Below are 26,441 nucleotides of genomic sequence, written 5' to 3'. Positions count from 1 at the left end.
CAAAATGTTATACTTGTTACACACTACTACAACGGCTACGAGGGACGAACGGGTGCCGCCATAAGGAGCTTCGCCTCTAAAAGGTATAGACCACATATCGCCTACTGCTTAGCATTTCATCAACTCCCAGCATGAGTGGGATCTGCCGAATGTATCGCTTCTTTTATGCACTACGAACTTTCTCATCACAACCACACTACGGCCGTCCACCCCAGGAAAGCTAAACTGAAAACCACACGTTCACTAACCCCCGTATTCACAAACGCTCCTCGACTCGACTTTCACCCTTCACTTGACAGAGTTGAGCGCTGCGCCCCTTCTCGGCTGAAAATGACGTTGCGCTGCTTGAGGATCGCACCACATTATCGCTGATATGCAGTGACTTGCCGTGCCTAGGGAGGGCGCTTCCATCGGCTTTCTCAAGTGAAGGTGAAGCGTTGAGTGAAGGGACGTTCTAGAATACAGGGGTAAGGCTTCATGTCTCCGCTTGAACCTATAAGGCTGTCCCGTCAACGCGACCTTTACCGCTCCTTGGACACAGACTTCATTCTTTCCTTTTTTTTTTTTTCGAACAGCGTGGCGAAAGATAAACAAAATGGACTGCGCGTGATAGCCTTCCTGCAGATAAATGAAAAGAAAAAGTGTTTGTTCGTTTGTGCGAGGGTTGGGAACAGCGAAGATGGGAGAGATTACAGTCTATATGGTTGTGCACTTGGTCATTATTAGCAGTGCCTTCGTCCACTTGAGCGCCTCTTACTTCTCTTGGCCAGTTTTTTTTTTTTCGCTCGGTCGCTGACATGCCTGTTGACGTATTCAACGTTGTAGACCGGCACCACTTAATATTCGCGTGCCTGCTCAATATTCCGGCACCTGTTTGTACGTACAGCTGCGTACTGTTTATTGTCTTTGCGTCAAGCGTACAGGAGGAGCGGAAGAACCTGCAATCTTCACGTTATTTTGTTTCTGCAGTCTATTTTTTCTTAATTTATAGGTGTTTCCGCAGACACCGTTATTTTCTTAAGCTATGTTGAAGACAATCACGTTCATCAACCGCATGAAAAGAGCGAAAATAAACATAAACAAGGCCTGGACGCCAAATTCGATAAACAAGCCGAACTCAAGGAAGTATGGATGAATCTGATAAAAGGATAACATGCGAAACTAAGTAGTAAACAGGCGTGCGCATGTTCCACTTAAAGGGAGGCGGGACAAAAGTTTTCTGCAGCGCCCCCCCCCCCCTCTCTCTCGCCCTCAAATGCGCTCCCCTGAGCGCATACACCCCTATAGGAACACTTTGCTCTTGTTTTTGTATTATACATTCAGGTGGTGACGGTGTTATTTTTGTACCCTCCATACTTGAAGGACCAAGGTATACCTGTATAGATAAACACCAGCAAGGGCATCATGAGACGTTTCAGTGGGTGCCAAGTCACTGCGGTATATAGATATACCCACGACGCCGAAACACACACGTGGGCCATTGCGAGCGTCGTGCCTGTCTTCTCTTTTGCTTCGTCACGTCTTTTGCACTTTCATTTAAGGGCAATGGCCTGTAGGGGTTGTACATTTAAAAGAAAAGTTCATATTTTGTGCACTTAGCTTACACGACACGAAGTAACTTCGCACCCTCTGAAACAAAGCTGGAAAGCAGGTGTCTTAAACACGTGGCCTATGGTCCACACATGACTGTCTTCTTCCAACATTGTTTCTTTAATTTTTTTTAGTAAGTATGTCCATGAGCTACACAGGCATGACTTGGCCTAAAGCGCCGTTTTCGTGGGGAGACTCGCTCGCTGGGTTTCGTGCCGACCGGTTGTGCCCCTGCGATCTCCGACGACAGCGTAGCTCTGGCCGACTGGGCTCGCCCTACGCCATCTCCTGACGCCGATCTCCAACGACAGTGCAGCTCTGGCCGACTGGACCCGCTTTACGCCATCTCCTGACGCCGACAAGAACTCTCGCCAATAGTGCCCCGTCCTCGGACTCCTGCGACCGTATCCATCTTTCCTACCTTCTCCTTACTTCCGTCGTTCGCTGTCCCTGCGCCTCGCTCTCTCCTTCCTCTCTCCATATATACCTTTAATCCTATCCTTTTAATCCCTCCTTACCACCGGCCCTCGTGAGCTACTGTTGAGGTTTCCTCCCCCTGAGAGACAGTTACGGGGCCCACTTTTCTCTTCTTTTTATTTAAAATCACTACCCCCCCCCCCCCTTCTTTTCGTGGGGCACCTCATATGGTCCCATCATGTGTTGAGAGCTAAACGTGAAACAAATAGCCGCCAGGCATGGGCGGAACGCGCCGCACAGTGACAGACAGCGAAAGCTGGAAGAGCAACCATTCAGAGCCTTTTTTTTTTTAAGTCTTTGAGCCAATGCTACTGACACACTTGCAGGTTACCCACTACGCCATAAATCATCAATTTGGTGTTGTTGTTGTTGTTGTTTTCACACAGCGCAATCGCGTTTTGTGACTCCTGGTTATTCCTCTGCTGTTCTAAAACGTTTTATTACGCGTGTTAACGCTATTCCTTTTTCGACATTAGGCCTGTCCTATGTCGAAAAAGTTTACCACGCACTTCCAAGTGCGCAGTGTTGTCGAGGCTTTTGACCCCGTTCCGGGGTGGCTTCCCCATCTGGACGCTTGTGTGTGTTTGCCTAACTTCTGATGAAGTATGTTGTGCGTTGTTCACAATTACTGGTGATTATTTCGCGCACTAAATAAAAAAAAAGCACCGGCGTAGCTCTGCGGTAGGATAGTGGGCTGGCACGAGACGGACTCGGGTTCCGATTCAATTGTGTCCTTGCTGCTTTTCATACACTTAGGTTGTTGATTTTTTTTTTTCGCGTTTCAAGCGATAGTGGTTACGGACACCGGCGGCGGCGAACTACGGCGCACGCGACCCTTCTACCGATCTCAAAGGGAAACAAGCGCGCGACGATGCCGACGCCTTCTCCGATGCCAGTGCTTTTCACGCTTGGCCAGTGCGACGGTCCGTCCACTTTATCAACGCGATCAGGCAGCCGCGAGTGTTAAACGATAAGAATATGGCGTAGTACCGAGCATCGCTCCGCGATAGCACCTCTGCAGCGGCCATGACAGTGCAAGCGCTGCTGTCATCCGTTTCAAGCACGGTGGAGTGGTTTTCAAGCTACCGCCGAGATCGCCGGTGTGGTAGCCCGAGGGTGATAAGCTTTGAAGGTTTGGTGGGCGAAGGGCCCGCGCTAGACGCATGCAGTTTCGCTCAACGGGCTGGTCACCTCCATTGTCGTTTTCGCCTAGAAGTCGATGTGGCCGCGCTAGCCTAATTAAGGGTTAGCCTAATTAGCCGCGTTATCCTAATTAAAAAGCACACGCTATAACAGCACAATTATCTAACGGCTGCTAACAATTTTCTGTCTTTTGAAAGCAAGGAAAAAAAAGCAAACGGTAACAAAAACGCCTCAAGCGATGCACCAAAGCATGGCGCAGTGACAGACGCGTAGCCAGATTTTTTTCTTTTTTTTTTGGGGGGGGGGGGATTAATTATGGGAGAGGCACACCCTTGAAAGGGTCATTTCTCAGTCTCTATACCATGGCGAAAAAAAATTCGGATGTGGGGGGCGGTGTCATGTGCCCGGTGTGCCACCGCCTGGCTGCGCCCCTGCGCAGTGGCTTGCCGCTGCTTGCGTGTTCTGCCCAAATCTGCTGCCGTTACCGCTTGGGCGCTGGAGACAGCGCGCGACTGTAGCGGCTTCTAACGTATGCCCGCTGCCTATACATAGCATAAGAACAGTGTGAAATATACAACTATCGTCACTAGCAACTTCATTTACTACGTGACTGCAGCTCAAACCCCCGTGCCTTCAGTCTGGTCTAAACCATCCCTTAACACGCACCGCTACTACCAAGCGCATGTAACGTTTTTTTTTTTTTTTTCGCCACAAAAATAGTTGGAAAGTGACCATTCATCCAGAGAAATTCCCTACGACAGCTCAAGACGCGCCAGCGGAGAGCGAAAAGATCGCAAGGCTGGCCGCGAAACCATGGTACCGAAACAAATGGGCTTACGTAGCACTTGCAAGTATGCACTTTTTTTTGCGCATCGAAAACACTGCACCGCAAGTTCGAAGACTACGAACTTACCTCTTTTTGCCGCTCTGAGGCCTTTCAGAGGTCTTGACGACGACGGCACAGCTGCAGAGTCACCGAAAAAACTGAGCAAGGTGGTTGAAATCGCGCGCGCAATGGCATGCACACAGCTGTTTAGAATAAAAGGAGACACAACGTGACTACGTAAAAAGCGGGCTAAAATTTAGGAACTAAAAAGCTCATATATTGTATTTATAACGAAAATTATACAAGTTAATGACCTAATACGAGCGTCCCCACTTTTCTATTTTTTTTTTTGCGTTGTTTCACGTTTTGAATAACTTATGAAATGGCGCGGTGTTCGAAATGACAAAGTTGATGGGACTTTGTCATTCATAACGCACACAGCTATCCCGCTTCGAAGACATGAAATTTCAAATAAATTCATAACTTACATGCGGAAAATACACCTTGTCATCATTGTTTATTATTTGTTTACCAGGCAGCCAAGAATTTCGGGGAAGCGGGGCGGGCACCTGTTGCAGGCTTTGAAAAACAACCTGTTAAGAACCAGGTTGAAAAACAGCCATTTTTCATGTCCTCGGTAAAACACACGCCTCCATACGAATTTCAGGCCTGGGGCTAGCACACCGTCCCCTGGCCACTGGCCTGGAATTGTTACGTTTTCCGAGCATGTTTCTACGGATGTTCAAGAGATGATATTTTTAGGGTATATCGTTTAGGGGACATCTATAACTCAAATTAAACTGGATGTCCACCTGCTGTTCCTTGAAGGCCCGTTGATGTCCACGGATGTTCGGAGTTGTTTCGGAAGCCTGACAGATATTGTGCTTTCATAGCATGTACAGGGCTATTGCAGAGAAGCAGTGTCGGTGACGCAGACAAGCAGGCACTTTTGCAGGGGAGAAAGGGGTGAATGCATCTACGCAGCACTCTGCGCACAAATACTTGCGAACTTCGGGAGCGTCCACGAGTGACGGTCAATCTTCTATGAGAGTGTAACAGGCCATCGTCAGGACATATTCAGGTACGCATCGGCGCGTCACGCACCGAGTATTGGTGCTTACCGTATCGTCATTTTAGGTAATTGCTGGTAATCGGTATGATATATCATACCGATTACCAGCAGATATTTACCACTCACGAAGTGGTGTGTTGAATCGGAGATAGCTTTCCTTCGGAGGAGTTCGCTGGGTTTGACATGACCTCACTTATCGGAGTTTATCGCTTCCCAAATCGACTCCTACATTTTTAAAAGAATCCGTCTAGCACAAGCGGACCAGGTAACACGCGTTTGTCGCACGTTAGCGATTCCGCCCTCTTATGGTCCAAGCAAGCACGCCTAAAGATACGCAGAGAGGGGGGGGGGGGGGGAGATTAAGAGAGAGATTATGGGTAAGCTTTTATTAGAACATGTAATCTTCACGAATCTCGCTAACCTTCCTAGAGCCTAACTCATGCTTTGCTAATGCCCAACATGGTGTTAGAAAATCGTACTACTTCGAAACACAGCTTACTTCTTTCACTTATCATCTGCATCAAATCCTGGACCGATCATCTTGCGCTGACACTATTTTTTTTTTAGACTTCGGCAAAGCATTTGACAACGTTTGTCATAAATTACTGCTCTTGAAGTTCAGCTTCCTAAATATCGACACTAACCTCCTTAAATGGATAGAACATTTTCTCTATAATCACATCCGATTCGTAACTGTTAACGACCATCATTCGCCACTCACTGAAGTACAGTAAGGTGTGCCTCAGGGTTCAGTGTTGGGACTTTTATTATTTATTTTATATATTATTGATCTAAATTCTTCAATAACTTCTAACATGCATCTATTCGCAGATCACTGTGTTATCTACCCCGAAATTAGCAATGCTGATGATACTAAACACTTCAAGCTGACCTATATAATATAGCTAACTGGTGCAATAACTGGTTAATATAACTTTTTATTAGGAAATGTAAAACAATGCACGTATCCAGAACTAACTCCCCTGTAAATATCTTAGCATGCACATCACAAATATCTTGAGTAGGACAATTCATGTAGAATACATCATTAACAATGCTAATCGCATGCTCGGCTACTTACGATGCAACTTTGCCATAGCACCCTCTTCCTTAAAACTAATACTCTATAAGTGTCTCATATGCCCTAAACTCGAGTATGCATCTGCTATATGGGATCCCAGTCACGCTAACCTTATCACCTTTCTTGAACTAGTACAAATAACTCTGCTAGGTTCAATCTCAACTATAAGCTCACTGCAAGTATAACCTCAATGAAAAATAACATGACTTATTCCATTGGCTCATCGACGAAAAATTGCCCATCTTTCGCAGTTTCATAAAATATCTTACCATCCGACCCTTAATAATGACCTCATACTCCGGTTTCCGTTCATGTCAAACCGTGTTGATCATCGTAATAAGGTAGGAATCACATCATGTCACACTAATTGTTTATTTCAGTCGTTTATTGCCCGTACATCTCAGGGCTGGAACCACCTTGCCTCAAGAGTCGCAACCATCACTGACTGCAAACTTTTTCACAAAACATCAGCTAAAATTGCATAAGCCGGAAAATCTGTTACCTGTTCTTATTACTCCTGTTTATTTTATTTTGTCTTGAAATAACTACTATTCTTGAATAATCTAGAGAAATGTTCATATTAACTGAGATCACTAGACTGTTTTATTTGTATTTTTCATGTATTTACCCACTTCCCTCTTCATGAATGAATAAATAAAGTTGTTCTTCTTCACCTTAAAGGAATACAGAACAAAGTTTTTGCCGCCGAAATTGTCAACTATTTCGAAAGATTGGGCCCTGAAATCGATAGGGACAGCCTTAATTCCAGGCGGGAACTACAGGGAAATGGTGAACTTAATGCATTTTTCACAAACTTCCGCATCTAGTCGAGAGGACACCGTGAAATAGAGGAGGTGAAGTTTAGTGACGTCACAAACACCCAAAGCAGGCCGGCCAGGAATGACAGCCATCGCCCCCGTCTCTTGACCCACTCGTTTCCTCATCAGTTCCCATATCTCAGTAGCAGCGGTAGCGATCAATGCTCCCGCCTGGGATAAAGTATATGGAAGGAGGAGAGTGAGATGACAGGAGAGGTGGAGGAAAGAGGACAGGAACACGTGCATCCTACATGCGCCTCGGCGATTGTGACGTCACAACTCGAAATCGAGTGCAGCCGCCGCACGCTGACAATGCATAAAAAATACAGCCCCAAAAAAAACGGTAAATTAACTCGTTTACTAAAACAGTCACATCTTCCGAGCAATTTGGAAGCTTTGTCAGTTTAGCCCAATTTCAATCGGTACTCCTTTAAATGTGATCACGTGCACGTTTCTAGTGCGCGGCTGCCGCGGCTCAAGATGCCCAAATCTTCCAATGGTCAGAGATCCTTTGGGTATACGACATCATTTGTCGAGAGAAGACTGAGCAATTTTCTCGGTGGTTCTTGAAATTTTCTTGTGAATTCCACGCCATCTGCTGCACTATAGTGTTTGGCTCACATGTTCGCAAGAACCTTCAGAACCAATTTGTAGAATTTTCTGACGATTATCAAAAAGTGTTGCAGGGCAAGAAAAATTAGGGGGTTAGTGAAATTGACTAGTTGGTTATCAGGTTTCTCACCACAAACAACAGGTATAAATATATGAGATTGTTTATTTTTCGGCTCTCTGGAGCCTAAACGTCATGTATTTCTGTTGTTTGTGGAAAGCACACCTTATCGCCCTCTTTAACCAGACTATTCCTCCTCCCTCGTAATTAGCAGTAGGGCAGTCCACAGAAAAAAAAATTCCACAAGTGATATCACTTGTGGAATTGTCACTTGTGGAATTGTGGAATCATTCAATCGTTGGAATGATTCTTGCATTCAATTTGAACGATACAGTCACAACTTATGTTTTGACACTGGTGATACAAAAGACATTGCCTATCAGCCTTCAAAATATTTATTTTGGCACATGCAATGCATGGTATGGGAATTAAATGCTGTTCCAGATATGCAGAGCATACGTGCTGGATTTGTTTTAAAGGTTTCCTACTACGCATTCAACATGAACTTCTTTGTACATATCAGCAATACAGGGATTGGCTTTGGTGAAAGAATACTTGCTGAACTAGCATTTATTTTTGGCAGTACTATTCCTTTATTCATATTTACAAACTTATGTACACACACACACAGTATCATCCACCTCGAGCAGGGACACAGACTGCATTTACGGTTCATCATTCCCATAAGACTTGCGAGCAACAAGAACAGAAACGATAAGCAAACCAAGAAATAGAGATAAGGTTGGTTTTTAAATACGGACCTATAAGTTGCTGCAGAAAAGTGCTTATTACAAGAAATATTGCTACGTTGATGCTAAGTAGGTCCAACTGTGTTGAGTAGAGTAGAACATCCCCTTAAGCCTGTTGGCGTGATCTAGCCTGTGATCTTGTTACGAGCCGGCAGCTGACCAATAATGCCTCACATACTGCCCAAAGGCATCAAGTGTGCTAGAACGAGACCCTCGCTATGAATGACGTATGAAAGTGCGGTGGAATTCAACATACACTTGTCACCAAAGAAACGGCAACAAAACTTAATTCAAAGCACATAAAATTTTGCATTGGTTCCAAATTGCTCTTTAGTCACCAATGTGCTACAAATCTCGACAAGTGAAGTGCAGCCTCGTCGACAGCTACCAATGAACTTAAAATGCAGGTGGTTCCACTAGAAGGCTGTCAGGAGTACTTCTGCTGTGGAGCTGCTGGAAGAAGTCTGTCCACATAACCTGCAATACGAATAATCACACTTCATAATTGAAGAAGCAAGGAGGAAGAGAATTTCTTCATCTAAGAAAATAAGGACAAGGGGATCCCCTTACTCAAAGATAGCCTCAAGAGTTATGCTTACAATATTATATAGCTTTCAGCTTTGAGTCCTTTGCTAGGTACCTTACAGGGGAAGCTCTGTGTTAACCAGACCATGTTTAATTACGAACAGCTTGATGACAGCTCGCGTTTTTTTCTGACACGAACATGACTACAGCATGATAAGTAGCAGAGTCGCTACATTAGCAAGCGGCAAGAGTGCCGAATGAAAATATGAACAGAGCTCTCCCAAGCCTCACGTCCGTGAAAAGAATATCTCATTACCTGCAGATATTTCAAAAACAGTGCTATAATCCAGGCCAGTGGTTCTTAAATGGGGGTCCGCGGACCCCCTAGGGGGCCCGCGAGGCCATTTATATGATACGCGAAACCCTCACCCGCATTTTTCTTTAAGCGTGACTATGCCACGTATTGATGAACTGTCCAAAATGAAGTGAAGTGGCAAGTTTATTTGATGTTTTTTTGGTAGCAATAAAGGGTAGGCTTGTGCGAATATTCAAATAATAATATTCAAACGAATAGTAGAGTATTCGCTTCAATTCAAATTTAAATTATTGAAAATTTTGAAGTATTCGCACTGAACGAATAGGTGTATATTATTCCACATGTAACGGCTAGTAAAGGTGGTCTTGCTGCAGTGTCGGAGTGCCAAGCCGCGAAAGCACCGATCCAGGGGAAGATCTGCTTCGCCGCGAAGCTCTCCTGCAAATTTAAAGGGGCCCTGCAACACCCTTTGAGCATAGTCAGAAAACGCTCCCGATCGGTAGTCGAGGCTTCCGAGAACACGCGAGCCGAATAATATATAGTGCAGCACGCGACCTGCGATTCACGGTAAATTTTCAAGGCCAGCTGAAAATTGATCTTTCCTCTCGGCAAATGACACCATGAGCTCGAAAATCGCTCGTCACAGCTATTGCGTCCGCCATTGACTGATTTAACATGGCGCGCTCGGTGGTCACTGGATTAGCAGCGAGAGGTCGCGACGTGTCCAGGCGTGATCACACTGAAAAAGCCGCGTATTCTAAGAAAAAAAAGAGGTGCTCAAGGTCTCGAGGTGCGTGTGACGCATTTTCTTTCGCCGTGCCATTTCTCCCTGCTTAGCTTCCAGCTATTTTGTCGAAACGAAAAGAGAGAATTAAATTGCAGCGTCCGACTAATTTTCAGAACTACGACGCTCGTACTGGAAGGTTTCTGAAAATTTTGCAGCGGTAAATTTGTGAGGCAACAAGCTTTTTTTACTGGTTCCATGGCTACTTGAAAAAGGGTTGCAGGGCCTCTTTAAATGAACATGTTACCCTCAAACCAATTCATTATTTTATTAAGCTTAAAGGCTTGTTATGACAACTTATATGCTCTAAGTTTAATAAAATTTAAAATGTTACCTATTTTACAGGTTATCACTTGCATCCTATCGAAATACTGATATACTGCTACTACTCAAAGTTGTTTCGACTTTCTGTGAACGAAAAAAAATGACATTTGCATAGAGGCCTTATTTCAATATAAAAATATATTGTGCTTGTTAGTTAGGTCATGATAAATATGCCCATTTTTCTTTGTATGTCATATATACTATTCAAATTGGATTCAAAATTATTAAACCAAAATCACTATTTGCTTCGAATTTGTTTCGAACCTAAAATTCACTATCTGCACAAGTCTAATAAAAGGCACCTGTTTCACGCTCCAGTTGTGTTAATTTATCTACGTAACCCCCCCCCCCCCTTCCTTCTCCGTACGCTCCACTGCAAGTGGTCCTCCATCACTTCCACCAGTCCCCAAGGGGTCCCCAACACATCCATGGCTGAGAACGACTGATCCAGGCTAATAATATTGTAGGGATGGCTGTTAGCAGATATGAAAGATCAAAGGAGTCACACACAAAAATATAAATTTCAAAAACAAAACCAGCTTAAGCATATCAGTGCAGCTGTCAATAGTTAGTGCTGAACAAATTCAGAAACACCCAACCTTTATGATGGCAGAACTTAGCTTCCATAACGATACAAATGCTGCATTACAGCAAAAAAATGTTCCTCGATAGGCAACTTTGTTCTGATGCAGTACAGTAAAAAGTTGATTTAACAAAGTGTTGACCATGCTCAAATTGTTTTGTTGAATCGGCAAATTCGTAAAATTGTACATAGCAGCAACATTGTGTTTACCGCAAGCCCACACCTGCACATGTGACAACTCTGCGAGGGTGACCGGTACATGAAGCCTCGTATGTCACCAGGGCACGAGAGACAGTATGCACAGGCAATGCAGGCTAAGTAGACGGTCACGCGAAGCTGTGACAGGCTGTCGACGTGCATAGATGGGGAAAACAAATGCAGCGAGTGTGCCAGCAGGCCAAGCCAAAAAGAAAAACTTGAACAGCAATTCAGCTTCGCCTTAAAAAGTAAAACTTGACAGCGCAATCGGCAGCCATTCGCATCGCCAGACTTCACTCACGTCTTGGTGGACACCATGTCACAAGTAAAGAAAGATCTGTGCACGCAACTTTTTAAACTATCCTGGAATGTCTGCTGCAATTACATTTGTAAACAGCCCACCACACAATAATTTGTCCTTTTGTTCATTGGTGAGGTATCCACTATGCGTCCGTAAGGCAAGATGCACACCTGCGCAGCTGCACAATTGGTTGATGCTGGTGCTGATAAAGTTGACTACTTACGATTCTGCATATTGTGTGCTTTAATAAACCATGGGCCTTTAAACCAACAACTTATTGTAGATATGTGCCCATAGTACATGCCCTATAAAGTGGACGGAAGGCGACCACCGCAGTAGCTCAGTGGTGGAACATAGAACACATCACTTGAAGGTCACAGGTTCTTTCCTGCCAGGGACAAGTATTCTTTTTGTCCACTTTTAGTTCTTCACATTTACAATCTAATCACAGCGAATAACGTCCCCTATACTTTGCTTTGCCTCATAATCTGTCAGTTCTTATTAATACTAGAGCAAATAGCATTGAGCCAGAATGACGGGCACTACCGATACCATGAGTGGGCTGTTGCTTCACCAATGACACAGATGCTTTGCCCTTCCTAGCTGGCGCTTTATCCTCCATCGCAGTCCACCCGTTTGTCAAGGCCCGGGCCTCGTCTGCATTTTCATTGAAATGCGAAGCAGAGATCGTTCACCTCAAAAAACAAACATGCAATTGCATGTTTCATATCACCCTCGACAGATCTGATATGGAAATTTTCCTGAAGTAATGCAATAGGATGCTCTTCAGAACATATAGGCACCTATATTGGTATTATCTCATAAGTAAAAACATGCACCCGTGACAAGTAAATGAGAGGTTACAAAAAAAATTACCAGCAATTAACTAACAAAACAATACTAATGGCCAATAAAGCAATGTGACTTCATTTTATTTAGTCCGAATCCATCAAGAGCTCCCGAATTCGTTCTGTCAAATAATGCCTGAGCATGGCACGCTGACTAGCCACAGCTGCCCCACTGAGACGCTGGCAAAGAGCCAGGAGCCGACACTGATGTAGAAGCATGCACTCAGTTGTAAGAAACTTCACTGCAAGTTTTATTTGTTTATATGCTCTCTACATAGGCGACAGGACACACCCTACGGGAACCTGCAATGAGGCACGCTCTCAGAGCGAACGGACACAGCAGAGGTGGTCAGACCAAACCAATAAAAACGTTTATTCAGCGTTCGTACAGGTTTTCAAAGCGAAAATTCAAGGATATTCAAGGACTTTCCAGGACCTGTTCGAGTTTTTCAAGGACTGAAAGCAGCATGCAAAGTTGGAATTTTTTCAATCTAAAGTTTAAAAAAAATGACCAACTTTATTGCACTTACAATAAATAAATAGATATTATGATTATAAAAAAGACATCTAGTCTTAATTAATAACCTCAAGGTGACAACAAAAGTAAAGTCTACAGAAGGGGTTGAGATTTTTCTAGTATAGCTGGTTTGCACTGAGCCTTGATCTGCAAGGGGGCAATACCATCGCCGTGCCACTTGGAAGGCCTGTTCGTATGTGCTATTATAGAACTCTCTCGTTGCCCGGGCTTTGGCATGCGGATGTCTTGCAGGTCTGTAGACATCCAACTTGCCGTATGGATCTCAAACACAGCACGTGCAGCAAGTCTTTTCCATGTGCGGGAAGTGCGCGGACCTCCTAAATGGTGATCACCTAGCATCCGCGAGAATCATTCATTGTAGTGTTATTTCACTTGCATGAAGATGAATGAATGTATGTGTTAATAATCTTAATTATGACTAGTCCGGATCACCCTGCAAGTACTAAACACTAAAAAGAAGTAACTCGAAACACACAATGAAGTCTTAAAACAGAGGTTGAGATTACTACTATCTCTGTGAAGTTTACCAAACAGATTCAAAGCATTAGGAATGATGTCATTTCCCTTGCACAAAGATAAATAAATGTACAGGAGGTATGCACTTTATTGACATCACCCGCAAGGAGAGATAGCGGCGGGTTCACCATTTTGCAGGTTCACGCACCGCAAGCGCAAAAAGCATGCTGCACATGTTTGGTTTTTTTTACAGTGAAAACTGTCATGAGATCACAACTCGGATCACGCACAGTTGCCTGTCGCCACCGCTGCCGGAGTCCGTAACCACATCAAGCGAAATTTAAAAAAAAAACCTAGCCTCGAACCCGGGTACGCTGGGTGCCAGCCCGGTATCCTACCACTGAGCTACGGCAGTGCTTGTGACTTGTTCGCAAACTTGCTTTAGGCAAACTTGATGCCGAGAAAGCAATCGTGTTAATACGACTTATAAAGCGTTTTAAAGCAGGGAAAGAACAACCAGTCTTCGCACAATGCGAATAGCGTAATGAGTGGGCCGTCCAATGCTCCAACCCGTTACAAACGCTTGTTCTTGTTCCTCTACTGTGGCGCATACCCACTTCAGTTATAATTCCTCATTGTCATCAGCCACTGCATGAACAATTGGCACAAAATCCCTTGCAAGTGTTTAGCAGAAACCACGCTTCTAAGAAAAATGACGAGAAATAGCATAGTGAATGCCGGCCTACTACCCCCCAAAAATTTATCATTAATGCCCTAGTGGATATCAAGCAAGTGTGCTTGCAGTCGTTACTCAATGAGTGTTTTGAAAAGGCTCTGAAAGGCCGCTCTTATAGCTTTCGCTGTGACTGTGCTGCACCTTGCGCATTGCCTGTTTTTTTTTTTTTGTTTTTTTAAGTGCAGTTCGGAAGGGAAATGTAGGAAGCTATCAGGAAAGCGTCAAATATAGCACTAGAGGGGCTGGAAAGCTATGAGAACACAGATTTCACTTTCGCCGCACGTCTGTCTGGCTTCTTCAGACCCAATGGTGGCAGAGACATCACGAGAAGAAAGCATGACCGATGCTGCGTGACAACTTCGGTCAATTTGATCAGTGCCCCTATTCAGCGTGTGCTGGACCTTGTTTCTTTGTATGCACTCATGCTAGTTCAACTGAGCGTTTGAGTAGACACCTTGCATAAGTACGGTGTTGCCATTCTGCGCATTTCAATGTCACCCCAGTGCACACACTGTGTTAAATACACATGTTTTTGTGTATTTTCTCACAAGTTACTAATTATTTCTCTACAGAATGACCTGTGATTTCAGAGTCAGTAGCAAATGAGTAGCACGAAATAATTTTTTCTTTGCCTTATCCAAGCTGCACGAAAAGCGCGGCAGCTTCCTTGGCGTGTGTAAAGCCCTCGGCGATGCTTAGGTCGCAAACGGTGTGCGGTTAGAAGGAGTCGGTCATGCCCACCAGGAAAATTGCCAACATATGAAAATTCCAGGACTTTCAAGGGCCTCGAAATGCATTTTTCAAATTCAAGGGTTTTCGAGGATTTCAAGGACCTATACCCATCCTGTTTATTGAACTATTTTTACATCGACTATATCATCAGCCAAATCAAATACATCACAAGTGATCAACACACTACAACAAACACAAGGTAGCGTGAAAGTGCCATCGCCAACACTCGACTCGCCCTGAAGGGCCCACGGGAAACGACCTGTGGCGCCGTTCCCACGAACCCGCAGCGGGAGACGCCCATTCACGCCAGCCGCTACACGCCAAAAAGGACCTCTCATTTCTCATGTGCCGACAGCTAGCCTCGCCGCTAGGCACCACTGCTTGCCCTACCCCGCTAACAACGATGATGATGATGAAAAATGCTCACGAGCATTGTGCCACCTACTGCTTGATGATTGCAAACCCCTAATGCGGCCCATGCCCAGAAACACATGAGGGCCACGAGGCCCAAACGACTTCACAGTGGGTGCTAGCATCCCCGAAACCTACATCCTTTTTTTTTTTAAATAGTTGTCTCACGAGTGGCAAGTGGGAATTTAAGGGGGGACATGGCAATGATACTTATCTTTGTTATTTATAAAGCTAAAGGGATGAAATTCAGCATTCAGATGCCATTTGTTGTGCTGATATCATAACTGAAATCGATTTTGAGTTATCTAATGTAACTTTTGTGTTACCACAATTGATACTCTCGTTGTCACCCAAAATTAATTAGCTCATTAGACACAAGGTCGTCAAAATTTTTGCATAGGGATATTTACAAGGGTCCATTTTCTGCCGTGACGCTATCGGTTTATTTTTAATATTTAAGTAAGCACACAAAATTTTTTTCTGAAATGTCCTCGACATATTATCTTACCGACAACTTTTACAAAAAGCCAATTACAAAAGTCTGTATAATATGGACACAAATACTGACAGCTTTACGGCACTCACCAATGTCTCAGAATCTAAGCGCAGGAACCGCAATGGCTATAGCCTTATTTGTTGTGAAATGAACAGAGATGACTGACAGCAACTGCTCAAAAATGAAACCTGAGAAAATTAAGCTCGAAGAAATTGGAGCTAGAAGCTGATAAAACTGAACTCGGAAGGAAGCTGGCTTTATTTTTCATTGGAGAAATTCAATCTGTTCTGTTTATGATGATGCCAATATGGTGGCACTTTTCCAAGAAAAAGCTACAAATTTGCATTTTGCTATGCTTAATTTTCACATAGCTTTTGACGACAGCCCACAAGTAAAATGCTTGTTTCTCAACTTCTACTACTTACTTTGATATGAAATCACACTATGATGTAAAACATGGTCTCAGGATTATAGAAACAAATTAATTAAAAAACTGAACATTCTGACCAAGTTTACAATTCCCATTGCCACGTCCCCCTTTAAAGAGGCAAAATGAGTATACTTGGGATTGGCAGGGCTTGTGTGCACAAAATCGCCCGAGTTATCTCAGGATTGACAGTGAAAGGGTTAAACCAAACGTAAGGCGGTGTTATAAATACCCCCCGTTCACGTCCTTGCCATTATCAAACAAGAGGCAAGCCATGCTTCCACAGTCTTATTTTAGTTCAGCCCAATGGCTATACCAATGAAATCTGATAGTGTACATACAGTCTGTGTGTATCATCAACAATGCTAGACACAGACTCTGCACAAAGCATGAAGCCTCGTTGACGAGCCTATCCTCATCAATAACGTAACTGCTCAGGTTAATGGTGCAAACAATGCAGTAGACCTAAGGATCCATGCTTCAGCAATACAGTCTGGGTAAGCCTGAAAGGCAGACAGACACATTTACGAAAAAAAAAAGTGGATTTTCACGACCACTTGCAGCACCTATCTTACACCTGTATCCAGACACTTTTTAAAGGCCAGGCGGAGAATGGCCACCAAAACGTCGCAACTCTGTTGGCTTGATGGAGTTGTCACACTGCTACACAGCAGTTTTAAACGGCCATTGAGTGGTTCACGTGTTTTTCGTAAAACTTGCACGGTGCTGCCGATCTTTATTATCGCATTCATGACACCAAAAGTTAAATAATGTAAATCAACTTAAAAGCACAAATATATATGTTGTTTTTGTTTAAACATTTCAATGAATTGTTTATTTATATCTATCAATACATATTTAACTTTTAAGTAGTTGAGCAATGAAGCTGTGGCGAGCAGCACAGGGCCAGACAATACGATAAAGACAAGCTCTTTACTACACATTGTTGAAAGTATCTGCAACTCACATACTTTAAGTGGCAAAACTACTTTATTAGATAATTATGAGTGTTCACATATGCCTTTTTTAAACCATATTGGCAACATTTTTGTAATAGTGACTATGAACAGACTGTGACTGAGAGGGCACCTTCGCACTGATTCCACTTCCGTTGCTCAATCGCCATCAAAGTTTTAATAGAGTTGTGCATTGCTCCATTGACTCGATAGACTACTGACTCTATAGCCTTCAAAAGCACCCGTGTAGCAAATCATGAGGATACATTCAGTCATAAAGCATTGGTCCGAGGGCCTTCTAAACACCCATATGACAAGGGTATTAGCTATCTTGTTTTAACTTCATATCCATTACTTCAAAATGTTTTGACGATAGTTATAGCGCGAGAACGAAACGATGACACAGAGACAAGAAGGACACGAAAGACACGATCGCCTTCTTGTGTCCTTCTTGTGTCTCTCCTGTCCTTCTTGTCTCTGTGTCATCGTTTTGTTCTCGCGCTATAACTATCGTCATGCCATACCAACTAGCCCAAGCTGCCACACTTTAAAATGTTGTCTCCAACAAGCTTACCCTGCAAGCATTTCATGGTACAAAAAAAGGCTGGCCAGCTGGTGGAATGCATCAGTGCCTGTATGATTGAAACAAAAAAAGACAAAAGCCATCACCAGTACGACAATTGTTAGTGCTTCGTATTACACATTTTCTTTTGTTAGTACTAAAGTAAGTAATTTACCAAGTTCAGAGGTTTGATAGTAAATATTGGCATTTATAATCACACATAAAAAGGGAGCGTAACACAACTGATGACAGTGAAGGAGACAACTATTCAAGCATGCCTCTGGAGCCATATGTTGCTTCGACATAGTCATTCAGTACATCCATTCCAAGAGAGTCCTCCTCCAGTCTTCTCGATACAGCTTCAGCCTTGTGAACACTCTGCATCTATGAGAAGCTTCTAATCTCGTTTGCCCACCTAATCTTGATTATCCCTTAGTTGTTGTTTTTCTTTTCTTTCAGTATTTACTATGTTGCCATAGTAGATGACCCCTTTCACACTGGCCATGTCTGGTTACTGACTGTGTGTCCAGAAATGACTCAGTGTAGCCCTGCTGCCTGTCATCACTTTATTATTCCGCCATGCTAACACTAAAAGGAGGCAGTATTTATAAAACGAGTGTGACGCATAGTATAACAACATTCGTATTGGTTGCAAGAAGGCTTATACAGGCCTGATGAGTTGTTGCATGAAATTGTGCCTCCGAGAGCACATGATTAACCTAAGTACCGATCAGGGTTCCCACTTAGCCGTACAGTGTACTTTGTGCAAATTTCTATCTTTGTTCAGTAAGACCGCAGCCTTGTATTAGCATCAGAATAAGCAGGCACGAGAAAACCATGCAAGTGCTTCACAGCCACAAAGCTGGCGCTATGTGTATTAGACTTTATCTATCGTTCTTCCACATAGAGCGATAGGTATTTTAGAGGCATGTTTTATACATCATTTATGTGTTTTCGCCATTTGGCACCTGTGGTTTACATATTTCTGGCCACGGTCTGTTATATCACCTAAGTTAATTCTGGTGATGCGCCATTGGCTCTGTACTTTCCTACCGACTTGTGTCTCTCCATCTAAAAAACTTTCAGATGAGAGTACGAACTCATCCTTTTCTGTTCTTTCTTGTGTCTCTGTCAGTATTGAGTCACCTATTCATCAAAAGAAGTTATTGTGCAACTTAACCATCAAAAGAATGCCTTACCACAAAAATTTAATCTTTTTGTGGTTGGCAATTAACTGGCCTCTTACACAACATAGAAAACTGAGCATTGAGTAAGTAATCTGTACAGCTGCGCAAAATTTAACAGCTGTATGATTTCATAAAATTGAACAATCAGTTTTCTATGCTGCCATTACATTACGGTATACATTCTATGCTGCCAGTGGCAGTATATAAGTACCATAACGATCTCACAGGACAAAAAGACTTTGTGGAATTTTCCTTCATGGTTACAGGCAAAAGAGATTGTTGCAGCACTCACGCTTCATAGCTGCTCAATTTGGGCTTGCATGTCTCATCCTGGGGATCGTGCTTGCATGGCAGAGATGGCTTCAAACACTCAAGCGATGGCTCCGGGCATGGCATGGAGCTTCTCAGCCACACTTCCTCCCAAAACAATATAATCAGGAAGCTTTAGGCTTGTCTACCATTCTGGATGCACAATAAAGATGCTGGCACTAAGCCTGAATATATTTTATAAAGGCTTCCAGTGCTTTCTTGAAGTAACAAAACATGAAAATAGTACACTATAACATATTGACACAGTACTACAATAATAATATATCAGGGGTTTGCCGTTCCGAAACCACAAAACATTAATGAGGCACGCTGTAGTGGAGGGCTTCAGAAATGTCAACCATTGGAGGTTCTTTAATGTGCACCCTAATTTAAAGAAGTGGCCTTCTAGCACTTTGCTTCCGGAGCGTTACAATGAAGATGCAGTAAAAACTGCTCTTTGAGGTTTTACAGCCACCAACGTGGCTGGTCAAAACCAATTGAAAAATCCTGATGGGCCATATGAGAAAGCAAAAGACATAAAAAGGTTGTAGGCACTTTAACTTGTACGTACTTTTTAATGTTACCATGTTACCAGAATACCGGATTGCATCTACTGTGTTACCAACACACATATTTTAGCTCCCTATATGAATGAAATGCATTTATCATCACCATTTAGTAGCATTTGCAAATGTCAAGGTAGATATTTACATATGCACGTAAACCTTTTGCAAATGATACTAAATGGTAACAACCGCATTTAAACTATATTTAGATAAGACTGAATTGCCCCTGCAGATAAATCATGAGAGGTTTTTAGTGAGCACAGTATTTCCATACACACAAAGAGGTGTACGAATACCAAGTAACTGGACAATGATGCCAATACCTTGTAATGCTTCGGGCAACCACATTCATAAACACATTTGTTTTTGCCAAGTGTTTATGAGGAAAAAAACTTGTAAAAAGGCAACTGATTTGTAATCAAACCACTGCGAGGCATTTCCGCCAAAAGTAGAATGTATGATGCTTCTGCAGTAACAATTTTGTGCTTGCCTGGTTCATCTTGGCCCTGCTAGATGGCGCTATCTATACAGCCTGTCAGGGGCTTTAAACCTCTCACATTTACGACTTCGATATTCTATGTCACACTAGCTTCGGTTAATCTGGTTGAAGTGATCGCTCGCACTTCAGCCTATTTTGACTCAGCGGCTAGAGTCTCTGCAAAATGGTTATTGCAAGTAGCCGCCAACGAAGGTGGATTTGCAACACAAGGCTGCATATGTAAAGCCTATTCGGCGAATCATTTATGTTCTATGAAAATCTACATTTCATAAAGACCCACGCATGTGCCGATTCTTTCTGGTATCTGGCAACGTAATGAAGTATACGTACAAGCTGATGGCGGAAATTTTGTAGGCCCGTGTGCTCAGATTTGGGTGCACGGTAATGAACCCCAGGTGGTCTAAATTTCCGGAGCTCCTCCACTACGGCGTCTCTCATAATCATATAGTGGTTTTGGGACGTTAAACCCCACATATCAATCCACGAACAAGCTGACGGCCCTTAGTACGACAAACAAATCACTCAAAACTATAGTACTGGTTAACTGTAGATACAGGAGACAGACTAAGAGATGATAAACTTCTCAGCAGATTAAATAAATAGAAGAATGGGTGGCATAAAAGACAATGGAGATGATGCATTCTACAGACAGCAAAGGGCACTCGCACCGTGTTTTCATTTCCTGATGATGTCAACAATAGAAAGGCACCCTTCGGGGCTGTAAACATTTCAGGGGACGTGAAATAATCCGAATTTAAGTATCACTGGTAAAGGTGTCACCACTGCAGGAACAATGCGACTACTCACCAACTGTTGGCCTTGGGTGAAAGCCTGATCTTGATGCTGGTTTTGGAGCCCTCTGTTCATCCTTCATGTCAATTTCAGCATGGTGCACTGCTGGCCTTGTACAAATGCGTGGTTTAGATGCTCGTTTTCGAGCCTTTCGTTTCTTTTTCACAACCAATTCAATGTGGCACACTATTGACTCTGTCTGAACGCTTTGTGATTTTGATTCTGGTTTCTTATTCACTTGTGTACCCCTGATGCCAATTTCTATATGGCTTTGTGTGCGGGCATCTGCAACACTCGGGCCTGTGCAAAAGAGGTCAAACGGTTATATTTAATGCAAGCCTTCACTGGGTAGTTTATTCTACAGTTAGTGATGTCTGTCGGTTCGAAAATAATTCTTATAAATGCAGATAACAATTGTTTTGTCAAAATGATGAATCTAGATAGATTAGCTTGTGCCTCAGCCAGCCCTGTTAGGCCTCTATACTTGACACAGGGTATTTCAATAATGCTGTGAGAATGATAGTGAGTACTTCATGGATAATTCTCAGTGAAGAACAATGCTCTTAGCTCACTTCAACTGCATGATGATGAAAACCAGCAGTTCTATTCTTTTTTACACCCTCCTTGCTATCTTGCAAAGGCACCTACTTCCACATGCTTATACACGATGCCAACTTTCTCTGGCAGCACAGCCAAGGCTACGAAAGCCAAGCACGCCCTTTTTTACTGTGCTTCTGCATGTACTCCACGAACGCTAACATTTGTACACTGCGTAGCTAAATAGAAAATCTAAAAAGAAAATATATAAACATTATGTTAAATATTGTTCGCAATAATATCAGGAAGCATCACCTGTGCAGGTTTTTCGTTATTTGCTGTTTCTAGGTTTCTGGTGCCATTGCCCCTTTTCCATGCCCCGGTAAACAATGATGGCGTCGCTCAGTTGCAGCAAGTTCACGTTGAATCTTGTGAGCGAGAGAGAGTGCGTGTTCATTACGTGATTTGTATTCGTCGAGCAGGGAGAAAGAAGACAGTGCCGCGTCATGAAATATTTTGTTTCCTGCGCATGCAATCACTGAGAGCTTGTGTGTGAGTGGTATCATCAGCGAAAGTGGGACTTTAATCGCTATAGCTGCCGTGAAAGTGAAACGCCGACCTGCCAGTCTTCAGCAACACCGGCTGCTTGGAAGAAAACTTGCGATTGGAAACTGTATATAAAATCAATAACCCTGTTCCTAAATTGCATTGCTTACGTGGTTAGTGTTTTGGCTGCCTAATATTGTTTATCTGTGGGGTTTAACACCCCAAAACCACCATATGAATATGAGAGACGCCGTAGTGGAGGACTCCAGAAATTTAGACCACCTGGGATGTTTTTAATGCGCACCCAAATATGAGTACACGGGCCTACAACATTTCCGCCTCAGTCGAAAATGCAGCCGCCACAACTGGGATTTGATCCCGTGACCTGCGGGTCAGCAGCCAAGTACCGTAGCCACTAAACCACTGTGGAGGGGCTGCCTAATATTGTTGATACGATAACGCTGATGACCGCGTATTGTAACTATATACCGTAACATCGCTCCCGTTGACGTCTACAGAGGGAGTCGTTCCTCGCGCATTACCTAGGTAACAGATGCGTTCAAGTATATTACCCTGTTGATGGTACAAAAACAGCGTTCTTGGCCTAGTAAAGATTGCGTTTCACCCACTTGGATTTACTAATGTCCAATGCCAGCTCATGGCTGATTGGTGTTAAGATTACTGCTTCCCATCGTAGCCTTCGCGTCTCCTAAAAAAAGAATGTGAGCGTCTCCAGAAAGTTCTTGCATTTCTAAAAGAAGAAAAACAATTACACTGACCAGGTATGCACTGAAATTAAGGAAATGGTTTTTTGGCTTTGAGTGGTTCCGATCTCCCAGTACCTGCTCTGCCGTACCTTTTTTTTCTGAAAAAAATTTCAACGCTTCAAAGAAGGCTGATGTTTTTTTCCTTAAAAATATGAACGTTTCATTTGTTTCCTCCCAAACTAATGTAAGATTTATTGCATGGTGGTCTCGTAAAAAAGTACATGTTGGATACGCTTGCGAAACCGAAATAACACGAAAACGAACTACTTGGCGTAGTTACACATGTGCAGAAGCTCCACCCACGTAGCTTTGGCTGTGCTGCCACAGAAAGTTGTCGCCAAGTATAGACCAATTGCAGGATTTGCAGAAAGGAAATAAGCTCTAGAAACTTGCCGCATTGTCAAAAAAGAAAAGCGATCATTTGCCTTCAGCACTTTCTAAAGCGCACAAAACAATGGCTACGGCTACTTTCAGTAGACGAGTGAATGAAGCAGACCTGCAAGTGAACCTTTATCATGGCCCCTGGCACACACGTGGGTCAGCATGTGCCAAGGCAAATTGGGCATGTGTCCCATGACCGAGTATGTCTGCATGATAAAAAGACATGATTATTCACTTTGCACCAACGTCACTAAAACTGCATTGCTAGTGCACGACGCTGACGGGAGGTGAAGCGGTGTGGTCATGTTAAGGGACAGACAATCAATTTTTATGATGCCTAATTCTTTTAGTGCAATGGAAAGCTCACTGGACAGTGTTTAATCACAGAATGATAAGGTGAAATATACTGTGACACATTTGTAATCACAATTTTTTTTATCTGCAGTGAATATACATAAAGTCTTAAGTGCACGTGACAACACATACTACAAACAGTGAGCGCAACAGCTGTTTGTGTTCAATCGCAGTGGTTTACTGCACATGCATGCAATCCTACACCCACACCGCTGCTCAACATGGTCAACCAGCTTCTGTGAAGGCAGCGCTGATTCTCACCATGCAACTCCCTTTACTTTGTAAGCAGCACAGAGTATAGCGGTAATGGATAATAACATACCTACTTTAATGTTAAGGACTAATTATGGTGCACATGGCAGCAATTTACTACATGAATAAATACACCACAGTGATAGACTCTATAGTTTGGCTTCAAGGCTCCTCCACTAGCCTGCATGACATACTGAGCTTTTATTACATTTGAAGCAGATTTCAAAATATTAATCCTACTCACAAGGCAAGAAGGATGCTGAAATCTGTCACAGCGTTTCAGTCTTTTTTCATGTTCACTAGGACCTAATCACATTCTAGCCCATTTTCAGTCCCTTTAATGTTATCAGTACACTACATGCAGGATATTTTATTATTCATAAACGCAGTCCAATAAAGCTGCGGCGGTGTACTTTAGGGGCGAAGCTCCTTATAGTCTAACCTTGTCTCTAGTCACGCGTAACCAAGAGAAGAGGCGAGAAAGAAAAGAAGGCAAAAAGAATGGGTGACCATTTCTGGTCTCATTTCCTAGATGGTGTTACTCTGCCGCTACTCTCCGATTGGCTGCTGCGCGTGCTTTGCCTGAGAGCACGAACGAGGGCCTCTCTCATACCCCTGTCACATGTGGCAACTTAAGGGCACTTTGAGCGAGTACACTTCACCACGAGCGTCGTTTGCACGCTGTCACACGAGAAAGTTAAGAGTCACTCGCTGCGAAGTACACATGCCGGCAAGTGTGTTCGCCAAGCTCACTTCACTGCGACAAAGTGAGTAGCCTCAGTACCAGTGGCTTGTACAGAAATACGTTGTTGCCTAAAGTGGCACTCATACAATATTTAAACAATTGTTTTCGTTATGAGTAATACTGCTATGTATTAAAACAAGTCATAAAATACAACAAAAAACCTCGCTACTCTCACCGTCGGGCAGTTTGCGGCCACGTCTGCTAGGGGGATGAGGCAGCAGATGCTGTGCAATGGCTGCATCCGTTGCGTCGTTTACTTCCAGGCACACTTGCACATGTGTAGGTGAGTTGTTCTCATGTCATTTAAAATGGCGTGTGCCACAGTTGCTACTTCACCGAAGACAATGTGGTCTGACGATGAGACACAGGCGCAAAAATAACAAATATGTGTTGAACTACAAATCCGTCAATTACCACTGCCATCATTTCCAATGTACATTTCACTTTCTCGTGTAGCAGCGACCCGCCAAAATGAATTTTCAAGAGCGTCAATACACTCGCTCAAATTGCATTAAGTTGCCACGAGTGACTGGGGTGTAAGTCACCTGGATAGTCACCACACGTGGCGGATCGTTGGTGAGGCATGGACGGAACAAAGTGGCGGGCGCATTGAAGACGCTTGCGCTCGCTTCCTTGGCTCACGTCTCGTCGGTGTTACCCGCTCACTGTCTATATATATTCTCGAACGCGATCGGACGCATGCACGGACGGACGCTTCGCCCCACTCATGATTGTTCACTCCGTGGATATGCTACGATTTTTTTTTTTTTTCACTTTAAATCAGCTTAGTCCCTACGAGATAATGCTGCTTTAACCTTACCAAAGCCACCTTGTTAGGGCACCAGTACACGCGGACTTTTGTTTTTTTCCTCCACGCCAGTACGTCAAGAACCTGTGTTCATGACGTCACGTGCAAGTTACGTACTTACCTCGGGTTGGGGACGCTTACATTGTGAGGCATCATCCTGCTCAAGAGCGAGGAACCGGCTAGGTACAGCACAGGACATGAGCACTGGATGAGGACGTATCATGAAAGTTGAATCCGGCGGCTTTGGGTTGTAGTAATAAGTCTCGAAATGGAGCCCGCAAACACGACTGCCCTGAACTGGGGACCAGTCCTGGCGTCCGCAGGCGCGCACGAACGCGATCCACTGCTGCCTCCGAGGTTCGTCGCGGGGAAACGCATGCAGCGGTACGCCTGATTTCATGGTCGAACGGCAGAGGGGAACAACACAGTGAGCTACCGGCATCGTGGCCTGCCACTGCAGCCCAGGCAGCAAAATGAAATCAAGGAACGGGAAAGCAGTCTCGCCAAACACGAAACACTCAACACGTGCGCCGCGGGCACGGTCTCGCGAACAGCCACCGAAGAGTACGCTTCTAGTGCACAGCATAAACGAATAACTATCCTCTGTGGTCTGGCGCAAGCGCGGGAAAAAGACACTTCCGCTACGGTCTGCACTTGCGCTACATCCTGTAGCGCTTAGCTATTGGCTTGACTCGGCCAGCGCCTACTCACAGCCTACTCGGCTAACTCGGCTTAAATGTGGTGACGTCACAGAATTCAGGGGTGATGGCAATGTCGTCAAGTGCGGCGTACAGCGCAAGAACATGCATGTGAATAAATCATAAGACACTCTATTGTGCCAACTACTAAACTTATATATACTTTTCGAGCATAAAGTTTTATTGTATGAAACTCTACGCTTCCAAACAGTATTAGCTGTTGAGATATGGTAGGAATGACATACGCATGTGTCTAGGAATTAATCCCGCAGTCTTTCTCAGCCACAAAATTCTGAGTTATTGGTATCCTTTTAAGCTCGTCGCTTGCGTAATAAAAAAATAAGTAATGAACAAGACATAACATCTATTACAGCCTGTATA

General features: G+C 43.7%; 1 protein-coding gene across 5 annotated transcripts; it reads right to left on the bottom strand.

Annotated features, from left to right (window-relative positions):
• Nucleotides 1-8,056: 8,056 nt before the first annotated feature.
• On the bottom strand, nucleotides 8,057-26,075 carry LOC142774685 (uncharacterized). Of its 5 annotated transcripts, none has more exons than XM_075875436.1 (6): nucleotides 25,484-26,075; nucleotides 23,319-23,409; nucleotides 20,988-21,272; nucleotides 19,099-19,268; nucleotides 17,632-17,689; nucleotides 8,057-8,903 (listed from the first exon to the last, which is right to left on the bottom strand). In XM_075875436.1, the coding sequence occupies exons 1-4, from the start codon at nucleotides 25,946-25,948 to the stop codon at nucleotides 19,261-19,263; spliced, it is 849 nt and encodes a 282-aa protein (XP_075731551.1). In that variant the 5' UTR covers nucleotides 25,949-26,075; the 3' UTR covers nucleotides 8,057-8,903; nucleotides 17,632-17,689; nucleotides 19,099-19,260. The 5 variants fall into 5 exon arrangements, with proteins under 5 accessions (XP_075731551.1, XP_075731547.1, XP_075731549.1 ...); XM_075875432.1 differs by having other exon boundaries at nucleotides 19,099-19,219; nucleotides 25,484-26,073; XM_075875434.1 differs by lacking the exon at nucleotides 8,057-8,903 and adding an exon at nucleotides 10,755-12,114 and having other exon boundaries at nucleotides 19,099-19,219; nucleotides 25,484-26,073.
• Nucleotides 26,076-26,441: the final 366 nt, after the last annotated feature.

This window comes from Rhipicephalus microplus, chromosome 10 (genome assembly GCF_043290135.1).
Source record: "Rhipicephalus microplus isolate Deutch F79 chromosome 10, USDA_Rmic, whole genome shotgun sequence".
Lineage (NCBI taxonomy): Eukaryota > Metazoa > Arthropoda > Arachnida > Ixodida > Ixodidae > Rhipicephalus > Rhipicephalus microplus.
The sequence above is the reverse complement of the archived record's forward strand: the minus strand, read 5'-3'. Positions and strand labels throughout refer to the sequence as shown.

Bases quoted from the DNA above. Each gene is read 5' to 3' on its own strand.
- LOC142774685 (XM_075875432.1), bottom strand. From the start codon at position 25,948: ATGCTGTGCACTAGAAGCGTACTCTTCGGTGGCTGTTCGCGAGACCGT. The intron at 23,410-25,483 runs GTAAGTACGTAA...TTTATCATGCAG, and splicing joins GTAAGCGTCCCCAACCCGAG to ACATACTCGGTCATGGGACA. The intron at 19,220-20,987 runs GTGAGTAGTCGC...TTTGGGAGGAAG, and splicing joins TCACCCAAGGCCAACAGTTG to TGTGGCTGAGAAGCTCCATG.